Source organism: Nanorana parkeri, unplaced genomic scaffold (assembly GCF_000935625.1).
Source record: "Nanorana parkeri isolate BGI_ZX_2015 unplaced genomic scaffold, ASM93562v1 scaffold2778, whole genome shotgun sequence".
Taxonomy (NCBI): Eukaryota; Metazoa; Chordata; class Amphibia; order Anura; family Dicroglossidae; genus Nanorana; species Nanorana parkeri.
The window spans coordinates 21111-48608 of NW_017309046.1; the positions used below are offsets into that span (position 1 = coordinate 21111).

Genomic DNA, 27498 nt, shown 5'->3' on the forward strand with positions numbered 1-27498 from the left:
AAAAAAAAAAAAAAAGAAAAGAAAAGCCCTTTATAAAATTTGAATATTCACTAGCCATCAGTATATGAATACAAGTATCACAAAACGGCTTCTGACAAGAAGGCGGCAGCTTACCATTACAATTGCCGCAACACTTAATCTGTTTAGAGGCTGGGACAATAGAAAGTAACAGATTCTGGGTGCTAGTCTCTTCAGGGACCAGGCTATCCTTAAATCAGCAAGAAAGCCAACTAATCACCCAGAAAAAAGGACTGTCCAATAAACAATAGGACCACATAAGCAATACATCCAGAGTCAGATGCCAAGGTAATCACCACGCCTTTAGCGCTGGCCACAGTCCCCGCTGGTCTGCCTTCCTGCTCCATGGCGGTAGCAGCATTCTCCCCACACTGTCCTGGCTCTGGATTCAAGCAGTGGTGGCCGTAAAGAACTCCATGGCATCAACCGGAAGTGACATTACTGCGGAACCCAGAACGGGAAGAGGCATTACCACAGAACCAAACCTCCGGAAGTGATGCCATACATCCCAGAGCGAGGCCTGGAATGCACTGTGCCGTCCCCAGTCGACCAAATGCACACTCAGCATCTCCACCGCCAAGACATGCTACCAACTCCTAGGAGGGAGAGAGGATAGGGCATCAGCCAGGGGGCATCCCCCTAAAGAAAAAAGCGGGGGACAAGATCCTAGAATCCAAATGGTGCATCCTCTAGATAAAACAGCAAAGCAAACAGGTATCCAGTCAGGATAAAACAACAAACGTTGCTTTGTACACTCTTAGGTTGCTGTCCCGGAAGATATAGGGGGGGACTATCCCACATTTAACAGATTAAATACTCTTAATAATTATGTTACAAAGTTAACACCAAACATTAAAAGGGTCAGTCCACCAAATAGCAATACTTCCTATTAGGGATGTCCCTATACTGACTACTAGTAGCGTGGCCGATACCGGGTACATGAGTACTTGTACGCGAAAAAATGCCCCGATACATAGCGTCGTCACATTACATTTTGAAGAACGTTCAGGCTGTTTGTACAAGTGATCCGCCCGGAAAGTAGCCTGCTTCTCCGTTCCCCCCCCCCACCGGCACCTCCCTTCCCTTCCCAGGTCCACCCATGCCCTCCAAGGTCCGACCCCCCATGGTTTTGGGGCTCCCCCGCTTTTCTGCAGAGCGGAGAACAGACGTTCTCCGCTCAGTGACACAGGAGCACTGTATTCACTGCGTTTCCCGTGTCATCTATCACAAACTGAGCTGTACAGAAGATACAGCACTGTGCTGTATCTTCTGTATTGGAGGGCAGGCTCATAAAGAGAGCCTGTCACCTAGGGGCTCGTTATCCCCTGTCTGATATCAATAAAGTGAAGTAAAAAAAATAAATTAAAAAAAATACAAAATAATAAACGCATGAATAATAATCAAAATAATAACGCATGAGTATGGCATTGTGTGTGCACTCATTCCACTGTGTGCCATATTGTGGTAGTGGGGCAGGAGCACTCTCTAACACGCACAATGCAGATTAAAGGGTAAGTTCACTTTACCAAGTAATTTGCCACTTTAAGTAATTACCCACTTAAATCTGGTCGACTCTCTTCCCCCCCGCTATACTTTGGTGAACAGTCCTTCCCCTCCTCCGCTACGGGTGTACTATATGTACCCCATACTGCTGTCCAGTGCAGCCCTATGCTATGGATTTTGAATTTCAGTCGGAATTCGTTGGTCAGTGCAGTCAGGTGACCGCAATGAGCAATCAGAAGTGCTTCTAAGCAACGGTCTTGGTTAAAATTATTTTTTGTATCATGATCCATAATCATGGATTGAGTTACAGTTCTTCATAATTATAATCAACTGCCCTAAAATCATTTGTATTGTATTTTTTTTTAATGTCACATGTAGTGTTAAGAAAATGTATCGGTAATGGCAAGTACCTGAGGGAAAGTACTTGTTCTTGAAAAAATGGTATCGGGACATCCCTACGTACTATATTATAGTAATAAGTGAAGCCTATTGGCTTAAGTTTGCTTTTGCGATGCCTTTGTTACCCAAAAAGTGAGAACCGAAATACCAATTTTGGGTGAACTGGCCCTTTAAACCTTTCACAAATTTGGAACAAAGCTTTTTCACAGCATAACAAATTAATCTGCATCTTGTTGATGTGCATTGACATGCATTCTAGGCACACAACCTTTTCATATTCAATAGGGTAATTAAAACCATTTTAGGAGCACATTTTAAACACACCATTTCCTAATGAATTAAAATAATAGCATTATATAGTAAAACAGACACCAGGGAATGTAAACAACAAAACGGTTTGCCTTACCAAGTAAAACAGGATAGTCTTCAGCTTCCAACCATGGTGTACAGATCTGGATGTTGTGCAGGTGCAGCTCTTTCATCAAATTACAGTAATATTCCTTCAAAGGACCTTTCCCTGAAAGTAGATAGCAAAAAGATGATTGCAGCATGGCCAAATTGCAATTGGAAATATTACTACATCACACTTCCCTAAACACAACTAAATGATAAAACACTTTTCTGCACACTCCAACCCGTGTTTCATGCAAGTAAAATCTGATGCAATAATCTGCTACAGGAGGCAACATACAGTATGCCTAGCCTTTTATTTTAGAATTCCTTCTTTACAGACCACCCAACAAAAAAATGGAATGTTTCCTGAACCATAGAGGGTCTGATACCTATTCTATCCATTATTACCATTTCTCCCAAATAAATCAATTAGAGGTGCACAGAAATGAAAACTTCAAAACCGTAGCGAAACTGAAATGAAAAAAAAATGTCAGGCCGAAACCAAAAATGTTTTTTTTTTTCCTAACCTTAATTTTTTTTGATTTATAAACTTTTTGATTATTTTAATATTTTTTTTAACTTTACTTTTAGGGGCTTCAGGGAAATATTAGGGGTATAAACCCTTTTAAAATAGAAAAAGAGATTGAGAACACAGAGTCCTCAGTCTCTTTTCCTGCAGCCCCTGTTATAAATGAACAGGAAACCTCTATATGGAGTGTTCCTGTCCATTCATACATTGTGGAGATAGTATGTTTACCATGTCTACAATCATGACTGAACAGGAAGTGATGTAGATCACTCTCATTCATAATTGGGAGTGTCACTGTGTCAGTAAACACACTTCCTGACCCCCTTCCTGGCCAGGCCATTTTTCAGTGTTCAGCGCTGCAGTACTTTGACTGACGTTTATTCCGTCATGCAACGCTGTACTGATACGAATTTCATACATCACGGACCGACAGCGGCAGCTCCTGCAAGCGATCGGGCGTCTCTAGAGACGCCTGATCGCTTGTATGTAAACAGCCATCGCTGGCTGTTTACATGCTCACGGTTTCCCCTCTCGTGTGTGCGCTGAGTGTCGCACACGAGAGGGGGGAGGGGCAGGACGTCTTAAGACGCCCTCCCGCTCCTAGCAGACTTCCGTCCGTTCACAAACGGCCATGGACGCAAGGTGGTTAATTATTTACAGCCAGCAATCACTGAGAGCTTGTACCCGCTCTCCTTCCCGACTTGCTGTCACAGGAGGCTGAGCGAGCTTGGTCTGCTGTGACAGCTAACTCCGGCCCCGCACCACCAGCCCGGCCTCCTGCGACAGCTTAAAGCTGTCTACACCGCTGCTCTCATTTGTCACAGGAGGCTGGGCGGGAGTAGAGCTCAGCTGACTTCGCCCACACACCGCTCTCCTGATCTGTGACAGGAGGCTGAGCGGTGCTGGAGGCGAGACGCCAGCCACTCACAGCACTCTCCGCCCCGGCACTGCTCGGCCTCCTGTGACAGTTTCTCTCCTCCCTGCTGGACGCTGCGCTGTGTCAGAGCAGCGCCAAGTGGGAAGGAGAGAAAGCAGGGATGCACCGTTATTTCGGCCAACAGATGGTACTTTCGGCATTTTGCCAAAAGTGCCATTTTTGGACTACAGTTCGATGCATCCCTAAAATCAATGATAGCAGTATGTTTATGTGACATTATGCTCCCCCTTTCTGCTATTTATAATGTTAAACACAAACCAAAAACAAATAGGCCAAAGTAAGTGTATTTATGTGCTCCATGAGAAGCTGCGGTGCCAGAGAGCAGTAACATCATTTCTGCATGCCTAAAAACCCTTCTTTCTCTATAGTAGATGTAAACCCAAACACTAAAACTAAAGCTTACTCCCGCAAGCTTTAAATGTTATTGTAGTTTCAAATATTGTTTTAATCTTTTTAACATGCAGCCATTATGAAAATAATATTTTATAATCCTGCCATGAAGAAGGTCCTTATCCAGGTACTTCCTGATATGGGGTGACAACTGTCTCCCAGTTGTAGCCATATGTTAATGTGTCACTCATTCACATGAGGTCCAGATCAATTCCTTTTAAAAAAATACACCCTATAATGTAATCCAAGCAGGGTTTAGTTCTACCTTAAGGGGTAGTTCACACCAGCCCCAGTGCGTTCCAGCCCAATTGGTGCCAGAAGGTATTGGATCGCATTCCGGTCGGCTCACTTTGTTTTGGGGTGGGAGTGGGCTTGGCGATGCATTGAAGTCAATGGCACCGCAGCCACACCCTCAGGATGTAGTGTGATCATCCGCACCGAAATGCGTGGCACATCAGTGCCTGCGTTCCAGTCCGGTCATAAAAAATGCTGCATGCGACCCCTCCCCAATGTTATTATCTCTGCATGATCTGAGACAATCCACACGTCCTTTGTGTCCGCTTCCCCTCCTACCTGGCCTTCGATGACACCTTCCAAAGTCAACTAATCTCTTGGTGGACTGATTATGCACATAACAATGCTCTACATGTGGATACACCTGTTTTATTTTGGGAGGCGGCAAAGGCGGTTCTGCGAGGCAAGGTGCTGGCTTATGCCACCTCTCAAAAGAAGTTAACGAGACAAAAGGTATGTCAAGGCATGCACGACGGCCAGAGAGGCATATATATCATAAAAACAAAATAATAGCCCCCAAAACAGAACCCTATGGATCCAGCCCAAGCTAACCTGTGACCACTGGATATCGCAATACGATCTCCAAATTCGCTCCCATAAAAGAACTAGAATATTTTAAATTCGGAAATAAATCAGGGAAATTATTAGCAAATTTGGTCCGAGGGAGAACTACCCCAGATCATATACTCAGCCTGCTCGATTCAACTGGAATCTCTTCCTCGGACCCAACCAAAGTCTGTGAGATTTTTAAAGATTACTATCAGTCCCTGTACTCAGCGGGTGTAGATAATATCCCCCTGGGATCGTCTTTCCTTGATACGATTACTTTGCCCTCCCTCTCCCCAACTGACATGGAGGCCCTAAACGCAGACATACCTCTACAAGAGGTGCAATCAACGATTAAACTCTCAGCTAATTCTAAAGCTGCCCACACACCTTACAATTTATCTGCAGATTTTCTGTGGTCAGATGGAAAAAGTGCAACAGATTGGCCCAGATGGAGATTCCTCCATCCACACAGTTAAGTGTAGATGGAGGAATCTGTTGCACCTTTTCCATCTGACCACAGAAAATCTGCAGATAAATTGTAAGGTGTGTGGGCAGCTTAAGGCTCCAGGCCGAATTTTATAAGTCTGTGAGTGACCACATCTCTCCCTCCCTAGTTGACCTCTTCAACTATATCTTACAAAATAAATGCTACCCGGAAACATTTAGTGCAGCGTAAGTTCGTTTGATACCCAAAAAAGGTAAGGATCCGACCCTTCCGGGATCCTATCGTCCTATATCACTCCTAAATTTTGATGCCAAGTCACTGTCCAAGATTCTGGCTAATAGATTGGCCGTCGTGCTGCCTTCTCTCATATCACCAGATTAAGCTGGTTTCGTGAAAGGTCGTTCTGCCGTGCTAAACATACGAAAAATTATTACTGCTCTTGTCGGGCCCTTCTCCTCACCCATTGGTACTATTGGCGTTGGATGCGGAGAAGGCCTTCGACAACGTGAATTGGTCCTGGCTTCAATTGGTATTGAAACAGTTTCTTTTCTCTGGCACGTTTCTAAATTACATCCTTACTATGCATAGCTCTCCTTCTGCGCAGATATATTCCGGCACTCGTCAGGGATACCCCCTCTCCCCGCTATTGTTTAATATTGCCATAGAACTGTTGTCCCGCTCCCTCACCTCTACTAATTTATCGGCTATTAATCTGGTCCTTTTAATATCAAATTAGCCATGTTTGCTGATGACATACTGTTATTTTTATCTGACCCATTGACCCAACTACCACTCATCCTAAATCACATAGAGATTTATGGTTCCTTCTCTGGCCTGAAGATCAATGTAGATAAAAGTGAAATCAGGACCAATCCTTTTTGCAGGCCCTTTCTTCTGCCCATCCCTCTCTGCAGATCCAAAAAAAATACCTGACATACCTAGGTATCTGCATCCCACGTTCGACCAGGGATATTCCCTTAACTACAAACCCATCATCCAAAAGGTGTCACAAGAATTAAAAACTTGGCAAGATTATCCCATCTCTCTCCTAGGCAGATGCCCCTTGATCAAAATGGTCAGTTTCGCTAGGTTACTTTATCCCCTCCAAACTTTGCTGCTTCTTCTTAAACACAAAGATATTACCTTCTTACACAAAGCGTTTTCAACTTTTATATGGCGAGGAAAAAAACAAAGGGTGGCCCTAAAGAAACTACAACAACCTTCTCGATGCATGGGAACTAACCTACCCAACCTCCGATTTTACAATCTAGCCAGCCTTTTCCGCCATGTAAGGGACTGTCTACACGATACCTCCTATTATACTGACATCCCACTAGAGAATCACCTGGTTGCACCATGGTCCCTCTCGGGAATATTACACACTCCTATATCCTTAAAAAGGAGAACTATGGGGTCAGTGTTTTTCCCCATAGTTCTCCTTGGGGTAACGGGAGGACACAAACTAGCGTCCTCCCGTTACCCTAAGCTCAGTATACCGCGAGCTACAGCTCGCGGTATACTGAGACGCCGCACCTGGAGCGGATCCCGACTTAGATGACGGATCCGCCCAGCTGCGCGAGTGACAGCTGGCTCTGCCTATCTAGAGGCAGAGCCAGCTGTACCCGCCCCCTCCCACGTCCGTTCCGCCAGTCAGCGCTGGCAGATCGGAGCGGGGAGAGGGGAATCCAGCCCCTCACCTGTCACGGCAGAGAGCCATGACAGGATCGAGAGGTGAGGGAACCCAGTATGTGTTCGCTCACCTCCCGATCTACTGAGCCGACCTGTGACAGTCTCATTGTCACAGGTCGGCTTAGAACTATGAGGTGAGTGGAAATCACTCATGTCATAGTTCTCCTTTAATTCCCCCCATTATTAAAAATAACATCCTATTTAGGGATACGGTATTGGCATGGAGAGAGACTAGGAAGCTCATACACATCCCTAAAGTACTCTCACTGCTAATGCCCATAAGTTCCTCCCCTGTTTTTAAAGCGGGATCCGACTCTAGGGTATTTCGCTCTTGGGGTAAGAAGGGTATGACAACGCTTCGAGATCTATTTACCCCTCAAGGTAACTGTAAAACTTTCCATGAACTCAGATTTCAATATCGCCTCCCTGTCACCGACAACTTCCAATACAATCAGATTAGACATTTCATATCTCATCATATCACCACACCGTGGGCGGAAGTCGTTCATTCACCTATAGCCCCGTTCCTCTCCTCCCCCACCACTAGAATCTCAATCTCCTCCCTCACACAAGCCCTCACAAACTGCACTGACGGCATCTCGACCCATACACCATCCCATTTTCGCAGATGGGTGGATTTTTTACACGTCACCATAGAGGACGCGGCATCTCTTATTGAGCGTGGCTGGCTACAGGTCAGAAAAGCTACTATATGTGAATCATGGCGGGAGATATACCTCAAAAATGCCCACAGTGCATACCACTCGTTTAACATCCCTGTCAGACAGGGCTCCTCCGTCTGGTTGACCGCCTGCCCTAAATGCTCTCTCCTCCTGCCCGACCTAACACATTTATTATGGTCCTGCCCTACTATACAATCATTTTGGATAAATGTCCTTAACTTTATGGATATGCACTCTGGGAGAAAGAAAGTCCCTCTTGTCCCCGGCCCTATGCCTACTTCATGCCTTCCTCTCAAACACTGACAGTGTATCAAACGCTCAGACACGTTGGGAACATTTATGCATGCTGACGGCCAAAAAGACAATTCTGAGTAACTGGATACTACCTGATACCCCCACGATCATTTCCTTTCAGGCACTATTACTCCGATTAATGTGGTTGGATAAACTCGACACCAGATTTACCCAGACCTTTACCCAGAAATGTTTTGACACTTGGAAATCTTTCATTTTAGCTGAATTGTCACCTGCCCAATTGATAGACTTGATGTCCATATTACGACTGTCCAAATGGTACCTTGAAGCCAAACTGACTGGCACCTTGATGTTCTTTGACCCACCCACCATACTCCCCATTCATCCACATATTCTTCATCATCATACCAGCTACCCATTTCCTGCGAACCCTCACATCTCTTACATAAACCTGCTTATATTAACCCTCAGTACGTCCCTGAGTACCACCTAACCCCTCTAGTTCCATACATTTGTCCTGGGGAAGAATGTGTTTTTTATTGCTCTCTATACATGATTTATGTTTAAATCAATGTTCAATGTTTTGACTGTACACATGGATTGATGTTTACTCATTGTTGTTACCATATACCCTGGAGACTGAAAGCCGTAGCCTCTATAACCCTGATGTTATTTGGAATGTTGTCTGGCTATTTATCTCCCGGAGATACTTTTCTCCATGTATGTATTATTATACTTCAAATAATAAAAATTTTACATGCTAGAAAAAAAATAAAATAAAAATGCTGCATGCACAATTTTTTCTGACCACAACAGAACACGTGGCACTCGTGTGCCACACGTTCCGGTGCGGGCGATCGCACTGTGGCCGGAGGGCGTGGCTGCAGTGCCATTAACTTCACTGCACCGCCTCGCCCTCTCCAGTCTCAAAACCAAGTGAGCTGGCTGGAATGCGGTCCAGTGGGTTCTGGCACCAATCAGGCCAGAATGCACTGGAGTTGGTGTGAACAAGCCCCAAGATCCTCTAAAGACTTGGGCCATCACTGTTCTAGGCTGAGTAGCCAATAGTGAGTCTTGCAAAGCAAGAAGAGGAAGGGTCAGCAGCTCAACCCAGAAAGCTGGGTTGGTATGTTCATATGAGAAAGTCCAAGGACTTGGGGGAGCCTATACATGCCACTCAGCCACCTGTAGGTTCCTGGTATGGGTTGCAAGAATGGGTTAGGCGCTTATTTCCACTTCAAGATCACTTTAACCCTTTTCGGTGCCACCGACTTAACTATTACATTGATGGCAGCACTGGCATGTGACCAAACTCCCGGCAGCTACAGCAACGAGGAGGTTGTTTACATTTTTTCTTCCAGCTGCCAATTTTCTTGCAGAAGTGATTCTCTATGCAGATGAAGGTGTGCAGATTCTCTATGCAGATGAAGGTGTGCAGACTTGACAAAAAAAGGGGCGGTATTTCTGGAGATCTAAAACCACTAGATATACTCCTATTATATATAATTTCTACCAGTCATCTAGGTCTTGTAACCAATTTGCATATAAGGAAGGAGGGGGTCTTCCAGGAAAGAGATTACTGGAAGGAGTGGTTACTTCACAGACCGAGATTAATTTTCAGTAAAAATATAAACTTTATTGATGTACAAAAAATTCTAATACCATCAGTGTGCTTCTTCAAACTCCTCTTTAAAAAGACAATGTTGTTCATAACACTCAATCATTCATACCATGGGCCCCACACATTCTACGGCAGTGACGGCTTCCCTAAGTTTCCAGAAGGTGATAATTGGTCTGAGGGTTAACATCTTTTCCCAATCACGATTCAGTCCTGAGGTTGCAGTTTTATATTCACTGGGTGACTTAAAATGATTCAATATTCCTAGTGTGAAGAGCGTTATCGTAGATACATAGTATCTGTTTGGTCATTCATGAAGTCAAGTTCTTTAAAGTCAGTAATAAATAGGTTCAATTACTGCCAAGGGATAAATGTGCTCAAATTGTGAGCAATATTTATATTCAAATCAACCGGAGTAATAGATCTATCGCAAGCCCAGAGATATAGACCATCCGGAAACACCACTCTTATCCTGACATCATGTCAGCTTGATATCAAATGCTTAAGGGGGAGACATGTACAGTATTACTCCAAAGTCTTTTCATTATCAGCTGTACTCACGATTGGGTGTCTCAATCCAGGTTCTCCGCCGTGTTTTCGAAGTCCTGTTGTTCACTGCTAGTGTATATATTTTAGTCGCAGTACATGATGGTTTCAGGGTGCTCGAGTGGTGGTTATGCGGTGTTCAGGGATGGTAAAGGGGGCTGCCTTCTCATCACCGTCATTCAAGGAAAATTCTTTAAGGGAGCTGACGTGTATGTGGGTCACACATCGGGTAAGTCAAGCATACTGCGGCCGACGTGTTTCACCCCACCCACCGGGGCTTCGTCAGAGCCTTTCATTGGCTATACTGACTTTAAAGATCTTGACTTCATGAATGACCAAACAGATACTATGTATCTAGGACAACCCTCTTCACACTAGGAATATTGAATCATTTTAAGTCACCCAGTGAATATAAAACTGCAACCTCAGGACTGAATCGTGATTGGGAAAAGATGTTAACCCTCAGACCAATTATCATATTATATAATTTATATTTTTACTGAAAACTAGTCTCGGTCTGTGAAGTAACCACTCCTTCCAGTGTGCAGACTTTTAACCACCTGCTGTCCGGCCGTTGTAATTAAACAGCCGGACAGCGGCTTTTTGAATGCGGGTGGGCGTTTTTGAACGTCCCATCCCGCTCGTGGCGGCCACTAGGTGGCGCGCACAAACGGGAAACCGGCTTTCAATGTAAACAGCCAGCGATGGCTGTTTACATGCAAGCGTTCAGGCGTCTGTAGAGACGCCCGATCGCTTGTAATTGCGTGCGGGTGTGCAGCCCCCCCCCCTCCGCCGGCGATCCCGAGCTCCGCTGTTCCCAGTGTGAGCCCGGGACCAGCACAGCAGCTCTGTGGCCGGAGATCAAACGGAGCTCAATACACGATCTCCGTTTGATCTCCTCCTCGTCAGAATGCAGGAAGTGATGTGTATTACATCACTTCCTGCATTCAGTGTCACTCTCCCTAGGTGACATTAGGGGTCATAAAGACCCCTGATGTCTCCATAAAGAGGACCTGTCACTGCAAATTGGATATCACATAGGGAGCTTGTTTGCTCCCTATGTGATAGCAATAAAGTTAAGTGGAAAAAAAAATTAGTTACACATTTAAAAAAAAAAATTAAGTCACATATCAAAGCAATAATAATAAAAAAAAATTAAAGTCCCCCGCCCCCACATGCTCACGCAATCATGTGTCGCGTCCGCCTACGTGCGAAAACGACGATTACACCCATTGCGCCGCACGTTACATATCGCCGTGAAAGTCGGAGTGAGAGCAATAATTCTAGGGCCATCAATCACTGATGACACTAAACTAATGAGGGGTAAAAGCTTTTAAAGCATTGGCTCTGGTCAATTTTGGGTATGGTAGTTTTTCGCGATTTAGCGGGTGCGCGCAATTTTAAAGCTTGACATGTTTTGTGTCTATTTACCCGACGTGATATCTTTTATATTTTAACAAAAAATTGGGTAATAATAAATGTTTAACATAACGTAGGAAGAACAGGTTTTTGTTTAAAAATTTTCGGTACTTTTTTCATTATATAGTAAAAAAAAAAAAACCCGTAGTGGTGATTAAATACCACCAAAAGAAAGCTCTATCTGTCCCCCAAAAAAATGGTATAAAATTAATTTCAGTACAGCGTTGCATGACGGAATAAATGTCAAAGTACCGCAGCGCTGAATACTGAAAAATGGCCTGGACAGGAAGGGGGTATGAAACATCCCGGTCAGCAAGTGGTTAAAGCATCACCTAAGGAATATTTAATGTACCATAGTTTTCAGCCATTACACGGGTGTGCACAATTTTGAGGCTTGACATATTTGATATTCATTTACTCAGTGCAACCTCTTATTTTGTTACTAAAAAAAAAAAGAGAGTTTTGTGTGCAATAAAATTAATTTGAGTGATCTTTTACTGAAAAATATAGATTTGATAAAAAGTAGCACAATTATTGTGTGATAACTGTCACCATTTTACTATTCTACAGGGTCTCTATAGGGATTTAAGTAATCTTCAGGCCTAAAATGCACATCCCACCATGTTTGCAAAAATTGAAAAAAAGAAAAAAAAAGCTAAGGCAGCAAAAGGGTTAAAAGAGATTGTTACCTGTAATAACACAAACAAGCGAAGGAAGAATGATTCCATTTCTGATGAACTCGTCATAGTCTATAAAAACAAAAGGAAACAGAAAACGTTAAAAGCAGAAGAGTTACTATAGACAAACACAGAAACAAACAAAAATACCCAATACAAAAAAAAAATAAAAACACAACATGTAAAAGAAACTCAGATAAACATTTAATACAGTAACTTTCAAAAACATTCAACCCCGTGGATTTTTTCATGTTTTACTGTCATACAGCAATGAATCACAAGCCTTTTTTTTTTAACTGATCAACAGAAATAGACCTATTCATGTCAAAGTTAAAAGTCAATTTCAAACCTAGACATAAGTTGTTTTTTTTGGGCTGATTTGGCCATTCCAGAATTGTGCTTTTTGATTTATGCTTGAGATCATTGTCTTGCCGAGGGGGGAAAACAAATAAATAATTCGCCCAAGGCTCAGGTTTCCTGCATGCCGGATCAGGTTTTTCTCCAGACATACCCTGCATTTTGGTTTATTCATTATACCCTCAGAAGCCTTACAGAGCCTGCTATAGAGAAACATTCCATAATAATGATGCTGCTTCCACCAGCATGCTTCACAGTGGGGGGATGGTGTCTTTATCATGATGTGCAGTGTTCAACTTACACCAAACATGGCGTTTAGTCTAATATTCAAAAAGCAAAATTATGTCATCACTGTGCTTTCTCTACCTTGAAGCAAACCTGTGCAAAGGCAACAGAGCCCTGACTGACTGAGGAAGTCGCTTGGCCCTGTCACAGTGCTTCTGTACCGAGCAAAGAAGACTTTTTAGTCTGCAGCTAGCTATGAAATGGAATTTAATCCAGTGTGATTGGCTTTCGGTTTCTCCCAGCAGTTGACCGATCAAGTAATTGGAAGTGAGTGGATGCAAGTAAAGTAATATATAAAACATATAAGCCAAAAACAACATACCTTGTAGTGCCCTCAGTAAAACACTGAAGTCTTCATCCTCTGCAAAAATACAACATTTCAATGAGGTTAGAAACCAAAAAAACCCAATCCAAAACGTAATAATTTGGTACTGACTGGATCATAGGTCAACAAAATATGCAATTCACATTTCCATCATGCCAATTCTTAAAGTTTCCTTGTGATCTTAGCCGACTTCTAAAGCAGCACCAGTGTAGACTGTTAACATGAGCCATTTCCCCATCCCAAAATAACATTACAGATAAATCTCAATTGTAATACAAAAATTAGGAACCATCACACAAACTGGGACACCACCCCTATATATGCAATATATATAAAAAAAAGGGGGAGAGAAAGAAAGGGGCTTTGTGGTGACCACTGGAGAATAGCAGGGAATTGATCCAACAATAAAGTCAATTGATTCATATATATAATAAAATTCCATTTTTAATATACTCAATTCATAATGTCTATACATATAAAGGAAAGAGTAAGTGTGCTCCACCCCCACTCTTACTTCCTGGGTTTTTGCAGAGTTTAATGGGTCTCGTAAACTAGTGCAGAAAAACAAAGTTGCCAGTTTACCATCAAAAACACTGTCCACATGGAGATGTAGACCTCATCAGAGAAAGTCACGTGCCCAAGGTGCAAGCGCTGCTAGATTGCATCAGCAAAGTGAGGCCTATGTCAAGCCCAAAAGTAATGTACTGTAGGCCTAGAGGAATTAAATTAGGCTCAATTTACAAAGCAAACAAACCAGGAGAGTATCTTCATTAAAAAAATAAAAAAGGATTTTAAAGCCACACTCTGGGCAGAAGGATGTCACATTCCCACCCCTCATCTCATCACAGGATGTGCTGTATTATTTAATAAAAATGCAAGACGTTTTCTGAATAGAAGATAGTGAAAAGGGATGGGTGATGCCACTCGAGCGCTGTACAGCATGGGTCGCTTTGCTCCTTCTCTTCATTGCCCAGAAGCTGGGCATTCTATGCGGGGGAGGTGTACACTATCATTCTGCCCAGAGTGTGGCATTAATGCAACAGTCACATGGCTAAAGTAAATATCCTAGTTTTAAAGAGTGTGATTATTGGGGAGGGACACCTAGTGGTGTACTTGAGCAGATAGTATATTCCATCTGTGAAAACGTACAGTACCCTGCAGTGGCCTGTCTCTCCATAAGTTGGCATGTGTAAGATTCAACTCTTGGGGTGGTCATTTTAGATTCATCACCAGACCCTACGTTGCAGACGTGCCATGCAAAAGGATGGAATGCAACAATCACAAGCTGGGTTCTCACTTTACAAAGTTTCAGCTCTACTGTTATAAGCACTGAAGAAAGTAGGGCTGCAGATAACGATTATTTTCATAATCGATTAGTTGGCCGATTATTAAGTTCGATTAATCGGATAAAAAAAAAAAAAAAAAAGCTCCAGAGATGGACTACTTGTTAAAAAAAAAGCAGCGGGACGTGAGCAGCGTATGCTTCAGGCCGCGTGTAGAGCCCCGAACAGGGAAATCAATCGATAGCCGACGAATCGACGATCGAAAACGTTGGTAACGTTTTCAATCGTCGATTTTAATCGACTAAATCGATTAACTGCAGCTCTAGAAGAAAGCCAATGTCGGGCAAATGACAAAGTCTAGTCTAGGACACATGGTTTAGCAAGTTAAAGGTTCAATCCCTTGGGATCAAACAAACCCCACACCTGATGTTTTATATTTATTTAAAATCACTGGGAATTCATGTTTTAGAATTATTGCATTATAAAAATATATAGAAGGTAGATTATTATAATAAGAAACACAAGCAATGAGGAATTTAGTGTCATAATAATTTATAGGGATGCACCGATACCGTTTTTTCGGTAGAGTACCGATATTTTTTTCTCGGTACTCACGATACCGAAAGTCCCATTAAGGAAGCCAGGCGGCGTGTAAGGACTCGCCACCTGGCTTCCTGATTACCCGGGAAGCCGGGCGGCGTGTATAGACTCGCCACCAGGCTTCCCGATTAGCAGGGGAGCCATCTCCATGAACCCGGTTTTCTGGCCAATCAGGAAGCCGGGCGCAGTAAGCTGACTCACATCCTGATTGGCCAGCTACCCGACCAATCAGAAAGCCAGGCGGCGAGTCATTACACACTGCCCGGCTTCCTGACCATTCAGGAAGCCAGGCAGAGTCCAGCTATATGCTCCCTCCTATGTATACAATCCATAACTACAAGGTCCAAACAGCTGGTAGAATATCTTTTTAAGCTACCTTATTCAAACCTCTGTATGCATATCAGAAAATATTGACACTAAGTGATGATGCTAAGGGATCTCCATTTATAAATGTGACAAGAGTCATACAAGGTTCATCAAGGATTCACACATTTTTCAACTGAATCCAGTTAGAAAAACATGTGAATTTTGGGTAAGACCCCTAGGTCTATCAGTACAATATAAGCAAAATTATGTACAATTCCTTTAGAGATAACTAGTTTTATGAGGTCAGCCACTTTCAGTCACAGTGATGGTATTTTGGCTCCGAACAGAACTATAAAAAAGCACAATACCTGTCCAGCTTGTGCTGCTGATTAGCAGTGCAGGTCTTCCTACATGGTATTTAACAATGTTGCTCTTTCTGTTTAATTCTGTGAATACAGACTTTTCAACTTCTGACTCGTCATATTTTGATCTGAATGTAAAAGATATATTCATTTTTAAAATGGGGGGGAAAAAAATGATCAAGAAAACACATAGATAAGCTAACCTATGGACTGCCCATAACCTGAGATTTGGTAGACAACTACTACAACATATATACAATTAGAATAAAGTTCTAGGTTTTCTCATATGACACATGTGTATAGTAATTTGCAGGTACCTTGTGCCAAGTTGAATCCAATGTTTTTACTTACAGTTGTTGTTAGGGCTGCAACAACTAATCGATTTCATTGATGATAATAAGAATCGTTGTCAACGATTCTCATTACCGATTAGTTGAGACACCTCCTGCTGCCACCGCCACTCTGCACCTCCATTCTCCTCCTCGCTGGGAGCCGCTGCATGCTGTAGTCTGTGTACCCTTCAAATCAGAGGGGACACAGAGCGCTGCAGCCGCCACACAGCGGGAGTAGAAACCGCTGTGCTTCTGCATTCCCCTCGCTGCTGCCGTGTCCCGCTCCTCCTCTGCTGGCTCTGTGCCCCCTCTTCTGCCGTCGGTAGCCCCTGCACACACCCCCAGAGTCCGAGAAAATAGCCAGCCTGAGAGAAATAGCCAGCCTGCTATTGGCTATTTTAAATTGCAATAACAGGTTGGCTATTGCACCTGTCTACTGCCCATCAGCAGAGGACCACCTAAAGGAGAACTTTCTCCTTCAGGTCCATCCTTCGCTGATTGACAGCAGGCAGTGAGCGGAGCAATAGCCATTCTGTTATTAGCTATTGTAATTTAAAATAGCCAATGGCTATTGCAGAGGAGCGGACCTGAGAGAGAAAGTTTTCTCAGGTCCACTCATCTGTGAGTGACATGAGGCAGTGGGTGGAGCATTAGCCAGCCTGCTATTGGGTATTTCAATTTAAAATAGCCAATAGGAGGCTGGCTATTGCTCCCAGCCACTGCCTGCTGTGTTTACATTCAGCTGCCTCAGTAGGCAGCGGTCATTCCGATTACAAAAAATATGCATGCAGTTTTATTCTGAATTAATAACTTATAACACTCCATTTGTGTAGGTCATTTTAAATAAAAGATGGTATTTCTTTTTTTTTTTAAATGATCAATTAAATTGGAAAAAATAAATAAATAAAAAAATCGGCCAACTAATCGATTATGAAAATAATATGTCAGGATACCGTGCACGGGTGTCCTCACACCGCATACAGGTATCTATACAGGAGGACCAAATGTGTGACCACACCAGACAATGCTAAATGAGCTTACAGTTTATTAGACACACCGAAAACAAGTAACCACAAGCAACCCCACCAATACCCACAAGTAACAAATAATAGCCAACGAAATGCAAACAACAAAATCGCACACAAAAGGTAAAAGGGCAGGATACAGCAAATTGGATACAGGAAACAGGATACAGGTTAAGGCAACAATACTGTGGCACCAGCCTCACTTTAGGGAGGGATTAAATACCTTCCCAGATCAGCACCAGGTGGGGACTAATTGCTGACACCTGCAGGGGAGCACTGGAACTGCAGGATCTGCTCCAGCACCACCTGGAGGTGTTCTGGTCCCTGACAATCATTTGTTGCAGCCCTAGTTGTTGCAGACAAGAGAGTCAATATCCTCCAATAATTATATAGAAGTCCCAGTATGTAAGCCTGTTTAAGTGTAGGACGGTATGTATTTTGTGGTGTTTTATGCATGTATAATCTAATGCAGTCCTAATTTGTCAATAAAAATTATATATAAATTTGTACTTCAGTCTTTTTACCATACTTACTGAGCTCTAAATGGAGCATAGTCTTTGGCTAGCTTCATAAATAACTGATGCTGTAGCTCAACTGGAGTCTCTTTGAATATTGAAGCAGGTTTATCATGCAGAGTAATAGCTCTGCAATAAAAACAGGATAAAATATAAAAAAAAAAAAAAAAACCTGGGTTTGAAAGGCAAACATAAAACAGACCATTAAAGCAGTAGCAGAACACATGTGTAACAAATAAGTGTCAGCCTCCCAAATTATGGTCCCTGCAATGTCATCATTGGAAATGTACAATTATCTATAACTGGAGATCGGGTGCATTAGGGAAATCACCGCATCATTCCTAGTCATCAATGAACTAATAGGAAATAATACAATATTTCCTAAGAAATAATTGATTACACTGAATATAGACAGCAGGAATGAACCAGACCCATTTATAGCATAAAGGGTACATTTCTATTAATTTTCCCCACTGTCAAAGGCAAAACAGTTAACAGAGGTGTTTACTTGTCAACATGTGCTGTCTTATCAAAGAAAAGCAAGCCGGCTGTAATAATCAGGTTAGTATAACTTGTTGGGTTTTTTTTTAGCACCTAGACACAAACAAGCAGTTAACCCTTGCAGTGCAGGAGTAGCCCCCACTGCAATGGGTTAATAATTTTTTCCCCTGGTGTTCTTCTTTAACTCTTGCAACAAGGTGATGAAGTTGTTAGGGGTACAGTAAGATTTGTCTACGATGGAGAAGCAGCAAATTGGCTGATAAGACAACAACGACGTACAACCTTGGTTCAACAAGCAGTAGCCAAGTCCACTACTGCCTGCAGCAAATTGTGGAAGAAGCTGCAGTCCCAGAAGATGATTTTTACTTTTCTTTTTTACAATTTCAGGTATGCTGCAACTGACAATATATGCAGATCAAAGGAAAATCCCTTTATGCATAATCAGAAAAGAATAGTTTCAATGTATTTATGAATGTATTGACATACAAGCTGCCATTAGTGGCTCATGAAGCACAAAGTGGATTCTGGCTGTCAAACTGATGATTTCAGCAGCAGCCGCCAAAGCAGGAATGGGATGAGTGGGTAGACTGGCATGCCAACAGGGCAGCAGGCATGGGGGTGGGGAAGTAGGCCTGAGAGAGAACTTTCTCTCTTAGGTCCACTCGTGCTCAGTGGGCAGAGCTTCAATAGCCAGCCTGCTATTGGCTATTGCAATAGCAGTCTAGCTATTGCTCCCGGCTGCTTTCACCTGTCAGCTGCGGAAGCTAGGTGGCAGGTGAAAGCAGGGGGGGGGGGGTACCAAAAACTACAGTTGTCTGAACTTAGAATATATTTATGCATATAATCGTTTACATTTTAAGCAGCAAAAATCATATTCATCTGTTCTGCAGACTTACTTTATCCTCCAGTTAAGCCTTAAATCGTCTTTCATTGCATTTGTTACACAGAAGTTGTAATTTGAAAGTTGTCCAAATGTTTTCTCATACCTGCAGTAGAAACAAAATGGATACAGCAAAATATATCATCTTAAAAAGTAGCTCAAAAATAAGCAGTTTTGGCTTGAGTTCTACAGCTCCCATTAAAAGGGAACATATAGTATAGCGGTTTCATACATAGCTTATTTATTATGATTAGGAATTTTTTTCCCTTTTTAAATCCGGTAAATATAAAATATTGTAAAAGATAATAATGCTGGTTCATACGTATTGTAAAAAACATTTATAATAACATATTATATTATAGTTTTTCTTTAAAAATATACTAGTCCCATTATGTTCACTTTTACAATAATTAAAATGGTGCTTGTTGTACAAAGTTGTGCATATAGTTAACTAGGGATGCACTGATACTACAGTAGTAATGCTCTTCTGGTATCAGGAAGCCAGGTGGCGAATCATTACGCTCCCCCCCGGCTTCCTACTTCCTTGTCACCAGCTAATCAGGAATTATATTTTTTTTTTTCAGGACTCGCCGATACCGGAAGTCTTATTAAGGAAGCTGGGTGGCATGTGATGACTCGCCGCCCCGGCTTCCTCATTTGTGTATATATATATATATATATATATATATATACTACAAACAGTAGTAATGCTCTTCTGGTATCAGGAAGCCAGGTGGCGAATCATTACGCTCCCCCCCGGCTTCCTACTTCCTTGTCACCAGCTAATCAGGAATTATATTTTTTTTTTTCAGGACTCGTCGATACCGGAAGTCTTGTTAAGGAAGCTGGGTGGCATGTGATGACTCGCCGCCCCGGCTATATACTATATAGTATAGTATAATATATATATAGTGTATATATACACTCACACACACACATACTCGATACCAAAATACCGTTATTGGTACATCCCTTTAGTTAACATTATTTCGGCAATGATCTGCCCTACATTCAAAATAGGTTAGAAAATATACAAACCATTTTGCAATGAGCAGAACCGGATGTCCAGGTCTGTGTGTCAGACTCATGATTGAATACCCATAATTGTGCCAGTCAATTATTAGCTTGCATCTTCTAAGACAGCAAAACGCCCATGTCACTGCAATGCTGGGTAAACCTGGTGGATTCTACCTTAAATGACAGAAAACAGATAAGCCCTGAGACTGTGTCTATATTACCAGATGTGGACACATTTTTTGGTACCCTTGCCCAAAAAAAAAAAAAAAGAGAAGAAAGCAGAAGAAGGGAACCCATGATATTCTCTGAAATAATTTCAAACTGAGCAAAAGTAATTGGCATCCATTATTGTTTATTCCAGATTTAATAAAAATCAGACTTTGCTTTTGAACTTTGATTCAACAGCATATTCTAAATAATAAAACAAATACAAAAATGGCATGAACAAAACAAAAAGGGACCCTTAACCTAACATTTTGAACAACCTTTTGGAGGTATTCACTGCAAACTAGCATTTTCTGTAGCTCTAAGGCTGGGCACACACCTTACAACCATCGTAAGACTTTTGTCTTACGATGGTTGTAAGGTACTTAAAAAAAACTTACGATCTGCCTATCTTGCATAGGCAGATTGTACTTGCGATGATCGCAAACCACGCCCCCTGAGGGGGCGGGCTTCCGATGACCACAATGCCGAACGGGCAGTGTGCGCTTGCTTGCGCACACCGGCCCGTCCGGCTTTTATCTCACGAACATGCTACACACCCGCCGAACATCGTACGATGCTCGGCGGGTTTTGAAACATGTCCGTAAGTTTAAAGTCGTGCGACCTTACAGTAGTAGAGGTTGCACGGCTTCCACACACCTTACGATAATCGTACGATTATCTGCTCCAAACGGCTCAGGTTTAAAATTTGCATTTTCCAGACCGAATGTTTCAGCTCTTCATATAGATGTTCCAATTCAGAATAGTCCAGTGTTTTGTTCTCAGCCATTTGCTGGTGCTTTTAGCTCTGTGTTTTGGGTCATTATCCTGTTGGAGGACCCATGACCTGTCACTGAGACAGAATTTTCAGACATTGGGCAGTATGTTCCACTCCAAAATTCCTTCATACATGATTTCATTGTGCCCTGCACATATAGATGAAATACATTTGTGCAACTTATTTTACCAGGCCAAGAAATTATTTCTGTATGACAGGGTGACGGCGGTTGCATTTGTCCATGGCTTTTCACATGTAAACCTACATGGTATGATTATCTTCAACTCGGGAAAGGGATTGTCCCTGAACACAGAGAGATTGCCTCCAGGGATAAGTATCTTTCCCAGTCCGCAGGTAATTAATCATTCCATATATGATTACATGCAGACAGCCACGGACATACTGTTACTGCTGTTACCCTGTAGAAAACCTGAATGGGAACAACAGCCACATCTGTTCAGACCCACCTGGGATTCCTGTCACAGGAATCCCCAGATACAAACAAAAGTCCTGTGAGGTCGAATGTTGCTGTATTAGGGATTCCAAGAATCTGATACCCGGTTTAATTTAGAGGAATACATTAAATGGTGTATGAATACAGAGTTGCATTCATTTGTTTCTTGTGTATATCTACATACAGTATATAGATTTAACAGAATATTGTGATATATTTAGCTGCAAAAAGTGAAAATGTTCCATCACTTTTACCTGAAGAAGGATAAAAGATGGCGGATCAATTTTCATAAGTGTCCAAAAGAGCTGGATGGTTTGCACCATCACCTTTACAACATATCGACATATCCTTGGACAAGCTAAAATACAAAGATAAAGTTAGATATTAGAAAGTCTTCATTAATAACAGCAAAAAAAAAAACAGGATGATTATCCATCTAGCAGAGACATGCTGCTCTCCATTTTCATGTGTTTAAAAAGGAGAACTATGAGGTGAGTGCTTTTCACTCACCTCATAGTTCTAGCCGACCTGTGACAATGAGACTGTCACAGGTCGGTTCAGTAGATCGGGAGGTGAGCGAACACATACCGGCGTTCGCTCACCTCTCGATCCTGTCACGGCTCTCTGCCATGACAGTGGAGGGGCTGGAAAAGCTGGCTCTGCCTCTAGATAGGCTACAGCTCACGGTATACTGAGACTAGGGTGACGGGAGGACGCTAGTTTGTCCTCCCGTTACCCTAAGGAGAATTATGGGGAAAAGCCTTAACCCCATAGTTCTCCTTTAAACACATATTTGTAGTACCAGCTTTAGCTATATAGCTCAAATACAGTCCTGCAACACACATGTTTGTGCTGGAATTACCTGTCACCCCTTTGAAGTCAGATATTTCATGGATTTTTATTTTCTTGTTGTTCAAGACATCTTTGTGAGGGTCCGTTTCTGTAAAATTTAAAAGGGCAATATACAGTCACTTTACCATAGGCACAGTTGACATGATATTCAAAAACTATCTATACTCACACATTATAATCCGTGTAGTGCCTATGATAAGCTGAATGAAAGGGAAAGCATTTCAAGGCAATCTGAACAAATTAAAATAAAGAACTATGGTAAATATTTACTTCTTCATTCCCATCATTTAAGAGCCTAAACAAACCAACCAACTGATTAAGTCATCCTGCAGACTTTTCTCTTTACATTGGGGATTTTGAGAAGGGCAAGGCTCTGGAGTTTGCTGCACAAAGCAATGTGGACTTCGGCCAAATCCCTAGCGGCAGAAGGTTATGTTTGATAATAATAAATAATCATTTGTCTTCATTTTAAAACAGCTTTTTCCCTTTGGCCTTACAAAGTAAGGAACGTAGGGGAAAAATAATTCTGTATAAATCATAAGTGTAACAAAAATATAACATCAAGTCTGGTCAAAGGACTAGGGCTGCAGCCAACGATTATTTTCATAATCGATTAGTTAGCAGATTGTTAACTTTGATTGATCGAAGAAAAAAAAAAAATAATACCGTCATTTATTTAAAATGAAATACACAAATGCAGCGTTACAGACATAAAGTTTACTTAAAAAGGTAAGCACAATTTTTGAAATCACATTGCACTGGAACGCAGGTTATTGCAGTACCACACGCTCCAGTGCAGGCGATTACACTGCGGACGGGAGGTGCATTTGGATTCTTTTAAATGAACGGCACCGCAACGCACCTCCTGCAGCAAATGTACGTATATGATGCCAAAAAAATTAAATCAAAGTATTGCAGTATGCAATGATACCTTTGTTATTGGATTAACATAATATTTAAAAGACAAGCTTTCGAGAGTTAACCTCTCTTTTTCAGGTCAGAACTCCGTCCCTTGCGAGCGTTCGCGTCGCAGGGGGGCGGGACCGGCGGGAGATTTAAGAGTAAAAAATAAATAAAAAATAGAAAAAAAACAAAAAAAAAAAAACGGAGATAATCCGAAAATAAACAAAAGATGACCGGTGGACTCAACATGCATGAATATTATGATGTTCTGTATATATAAATGATGTTTTCTATATTCATAAAAAGTTCTGGTAGTCTGTCAGGAAACCAGAATCAACATTAAGTCCCTCCGTCATGGTGCTAGAATGTATAATCATTTTCATCTCAAATGTTTTCCTTTTATGAGGGTTTTTGGAATTCCCTTTCAGTAGTTTATTATTGAGGTTTTGGACGGAGTGATCTATCTGGGAGAAGTGATGTTCTATTGGGGTGCAAAGTTTGTTTTCCTTGTGGTTATTAATTGAGCTTCTGTGCAGGTTCATCCGGAGATGCAGCTTAATGCCAGTTTCCCCAGTGTAACAACCTTTGTCACATGTTGAACACTGTATCATCTACACCAAGTTAGCAGATGTGCACGAGTATGATCCCTTAAAAGAGAACTATGGGGTAAGTATTTTTCCCATAGTTCTTAGGGCCACGGGAGGACATATACTAAACCTCCTTCCGTGACCCAAAGCTCAGTATATGGCGGGGTATAAGGGAGAGGGGAATCCCTTAGGGGAGCGGTGACTGACAGATCGGGAAGTGAGCAGATCGGTGCATGTTTACTTCCCGATCGATAGAGCCGACCTGTGACAGCTTCTTTGTCACAAGTCAGCTCTAACTATGAGGATGAGTGGAAATCACTCACCTCATAGTTCTCCTTTAACGGTGTACGTTTTGTTATTGTGAATCGCTGTTTTCTTGTCACATATATGTTGTCAAAGTTTTGCAGCGAGGTTTATTGCATCGCACTGCGCCATTCTGTGTAAGCTCCTGTTCTGGGGTTAGCTTACTGCGTACATATAGTATATATAGTGGGGGTGTTCTCAAATTTTGACTGCAAAAAGTAGAAATACAGGATCAGCTAAAATTCTTTTGTTTAGCTTTAGATAGAATAGGGGAAGGTTTAGTGTCTGTCAGGATTTTACTGCTCTCTGTACCCTCCTTGAGAATTACCTCATGACCTGTCCAGGGAATTCTCCTTGAGGTGGATACAGACATCAAGGACTTGACAAAGGTTACAAAAGGAAGCAGGGCCATGATGCCCGTGTATTTCTCAGTCTTTCAGGTTGAATGACGCTGGGAAATTTCTGCCCACGCACTCCCCCCCACAAGGACCCTATCCGGCCACTCTGCATGCAGCCATAGCTGGAGCTACATAGGACCAGCTCCACCCACACTTTGTAACAGACAGATCTGTGTGGTACGTGTGCATTGGTAATGGTGTGCGCCAGTGGTGATGGGAGGAGAGAGAGGGTGTGCACTCCCCACAGCTGGGAACTTACCGAAATGGATTTGACAATACCAGAATGTTTGATCTGGTTGCCGGGTCATTACCAGAATGCTTATATCTCTGCACTTTGGGAGGAGACGCATGGCATGAAAAAACAAAACAAAAGCAGAGCCAGTGCAAGGGGTTTAATTAACCCCTTCCCCCCTTGCATGGGTGGGTGGTCAGTCTTTTTGAAAATTTACACTGACCACCCACCAATTCAGGTTGGAGGAAGGGGTTAATTAATGTCACTGACACCAATGTTGAAGGTTATTATTGTGTCAACTGACACCAATGTTGGGAGTTATTATTACGTCCACTGACATCAATGTTGGGGGTAATTATTACGTCCATTGATACCAATGTTGGGGGTTATTATTACGTCCACTGACACCAATGTTGGGGGTTAATTAATAATGCCACTGACACCAATGTCGGAGGTTATTATTGTGTCCACTGACACTAATGTTGGGGGTTAATTAATAATGCAACTGACACCAACCATGGGGGTTATTTTTGCACCCACTGAAACCAACGTTGGGGGTTATTTTTGCACCCACTGACACCAATGCTTGGGGGGGAGCACTTTGACATCTTTACCGTGGGAACCAGATGACCTTGTCCCTGCACAGGAAAGAGGAACAAAGAGGTGTTCTCAGTATTGTTGGACGCCGCTGCCCCCACCAGGATTTCCTGGGGTACTGGAGACTAGCCATGCCACCCAAGGGGTAAGTGTTTGTATGTATATATGTATGTGTATGTGTATGTAGGCAGTGTCACTGAAATGGTTGGGGTGTGTGTGTGTACCTGGCTCTCAACTATCCACCATTCTACTAACATGACAGTGTCAGTGTAATAGTGTACACACAGTGCATCTAGAGCCCACCTATCCACCATTCTGTAGACATGAACCTAAGCCCCTCCCACTTTCTAAAAAGCACAATTTGGACACATCTGCCCAATGCCCCGCCCACAGTCTCGGGAATTACAAATTTCTATAAGGTACTAGCGATGTCCAATTCCTGAACGAATCGTTCTTTTGAATCAATTCTCTTCACTGATACGGATGGGTCCGACTCCTCTGAGTGAGCTGATTCGTGTGAAGCAGCTCAGTGTAGAATTAATAGGAGATCAGCATTGTAATATGATTCTAGAGCAGAGCTCAGCTTCTGCCAGCCCCGCCCACCCTCTCCCTGCAACCAATCACATCTGTGAAGTCTAAGACACGTGAGTCAGAAGGGAAGTTTGGATCTTCAAATGAATTGGATCTTCGGCTCACTTGCTGAGTCGCAAATTAACCGAAGTTCAGGAGCTGTCTGACTCTTCATAAAAGATCTGAATCAGAAGACTCTGATTCAGAGAAGGGGGGCAGCTCCTGGGGATCGTTCTAGTGATCAGTGACTTGGCTCAGAGAGGTCACAAGTTTGGTTTTATGTCAGACCAGCCATTGTATCACATCACCCAATGTCATCCCTTCTAGTGACGCGCGATCAGCTGAGAGTAAAAAAAAAAAAAGCCTGTTCCTGCGCATGCGCTCCTCATTCTGATCTGATGTCACATTGGTAGTCAGATTTGTGCCTGGTCTTTACAGCGCACGGGTGGGAATAACGATAGGACACCCGTGGTAGTAAATCCAATCGTTATTGCGCTGTAAGACTAGGGACAAATCTGACCAATGTGACATCAGCTCATTAGAAAGCGGAGCGCATGCGCAATAACACGCCTTTTACTGTCACACCTGATCACAAGTCACCAGAAGAGACGACTTTGGCTGATACAATGGCTGGTCTGACAAAACCAAAACTGTGTGACCTCTCTGAGCAAAGGCACTGATCCGCAGGAGCTGCCCCCCTTCTCTGAATCACATCTTTTATGAAGGGTCAGACAGCTCCTGAGCTTCGGTTCACTTGCTTGTCAGCCGACTCAGCAAGTGAACCAAATATTCGATTCATGAATCGGTTCTTATGAATGAACTGATTCAAATGAACCGATTCATTTGAAAGATCCGAACTTCCCATCTTTTAGGCCTTGTTCACACCAAATGCAGAGCAGATCCGCTCAGGTTTCTGCACACGCAGTGCAGTGGGTTGTGCCGTTTTTGGTTAAAAAAATATATATATATTTTTTAGTTTAACATGGGCGTTCAGTGCGTTCCAGGCATTTGCAGATCCAGAGCAGGTAAAATAGGGCCTGCTGCAGTTTTTTCGCCTGCTCTGGACCTGCACGCTGCGATGTGAACTGAAGCAAAAAATACCATTGGACGCAGTTTTGATCCGGTCTGCAACTGCTCTGCTCCGCGATTGGTGTGAACAAGGCCTAAAGTTAGGGTTGCCACCTTTTCATCAAGCCAAACCCGAACACTGTAGCACCTCGTGGCAATTTTTTGGTAAAGTATACATTATGCATATATTTGGAGTTAATCACAACTTGCCAGTGTGCCACAGGTCCCCAGAAATATACTATATAAAGCAATATCCATATACTTTGCCGCACCCATTACCCGATATCCCAAAAGTAACAGGTGCTCGTAATGACTGGGGATGGCGCCGCTCACAACAGAACTCCAATACAGATGTCACCAGCACCACGATTCCATGTTAGTGTAAATTAGGGATGCACCGATACAAGAGGTGCACCGAAA

At 42.6% G+C, this 27498-nt stretch overlaps 1 protein-coding gene across 1 annotated transcript in view; it reads right to left on the bottom strand.

The window, feature by feature from the left end:
• ALG1 (ALG1, chitobiosyldiphosphodolichol beta-mannosyltransferase) overlaps positions 1-27498 on the bottom strand; it is a 42706-nt gene that overhangs the window by 14317 nt on the left and 891 nt on the right. The window contains exons 2-10 of the mRNA XM_018574160.1: positions 22431-22508; positions 21823-21926; positions 20154-20302; positions 19132-19221; positions 17753-17863; positions 15869-15990; positions 13309-13347; positions 12357-12416; positions 2327-2437 (exon numbers count right to left, since the gene is read on the bottom strand). Of these exons, the coding sequence (XP_018429662.1) occupies positions 2327-2437; positions 12357-12416; positions 13309-13347; positions 15869-15990; positions 17753-17863; positions 19132-19221; positions 20154-20302; positions 21823-21926; positions 22431-22508 (864 nt within the window). The remainder of the gene's footprint in view (positions 1-2326; positions 2438-12356; positions 12417-13308; positions 13348-15868; positions 15991-17752; positions 17864-19131; positions 19222-20153; positions 20303-21822; positions 21927-22430; positions 22509-27498) is intronic.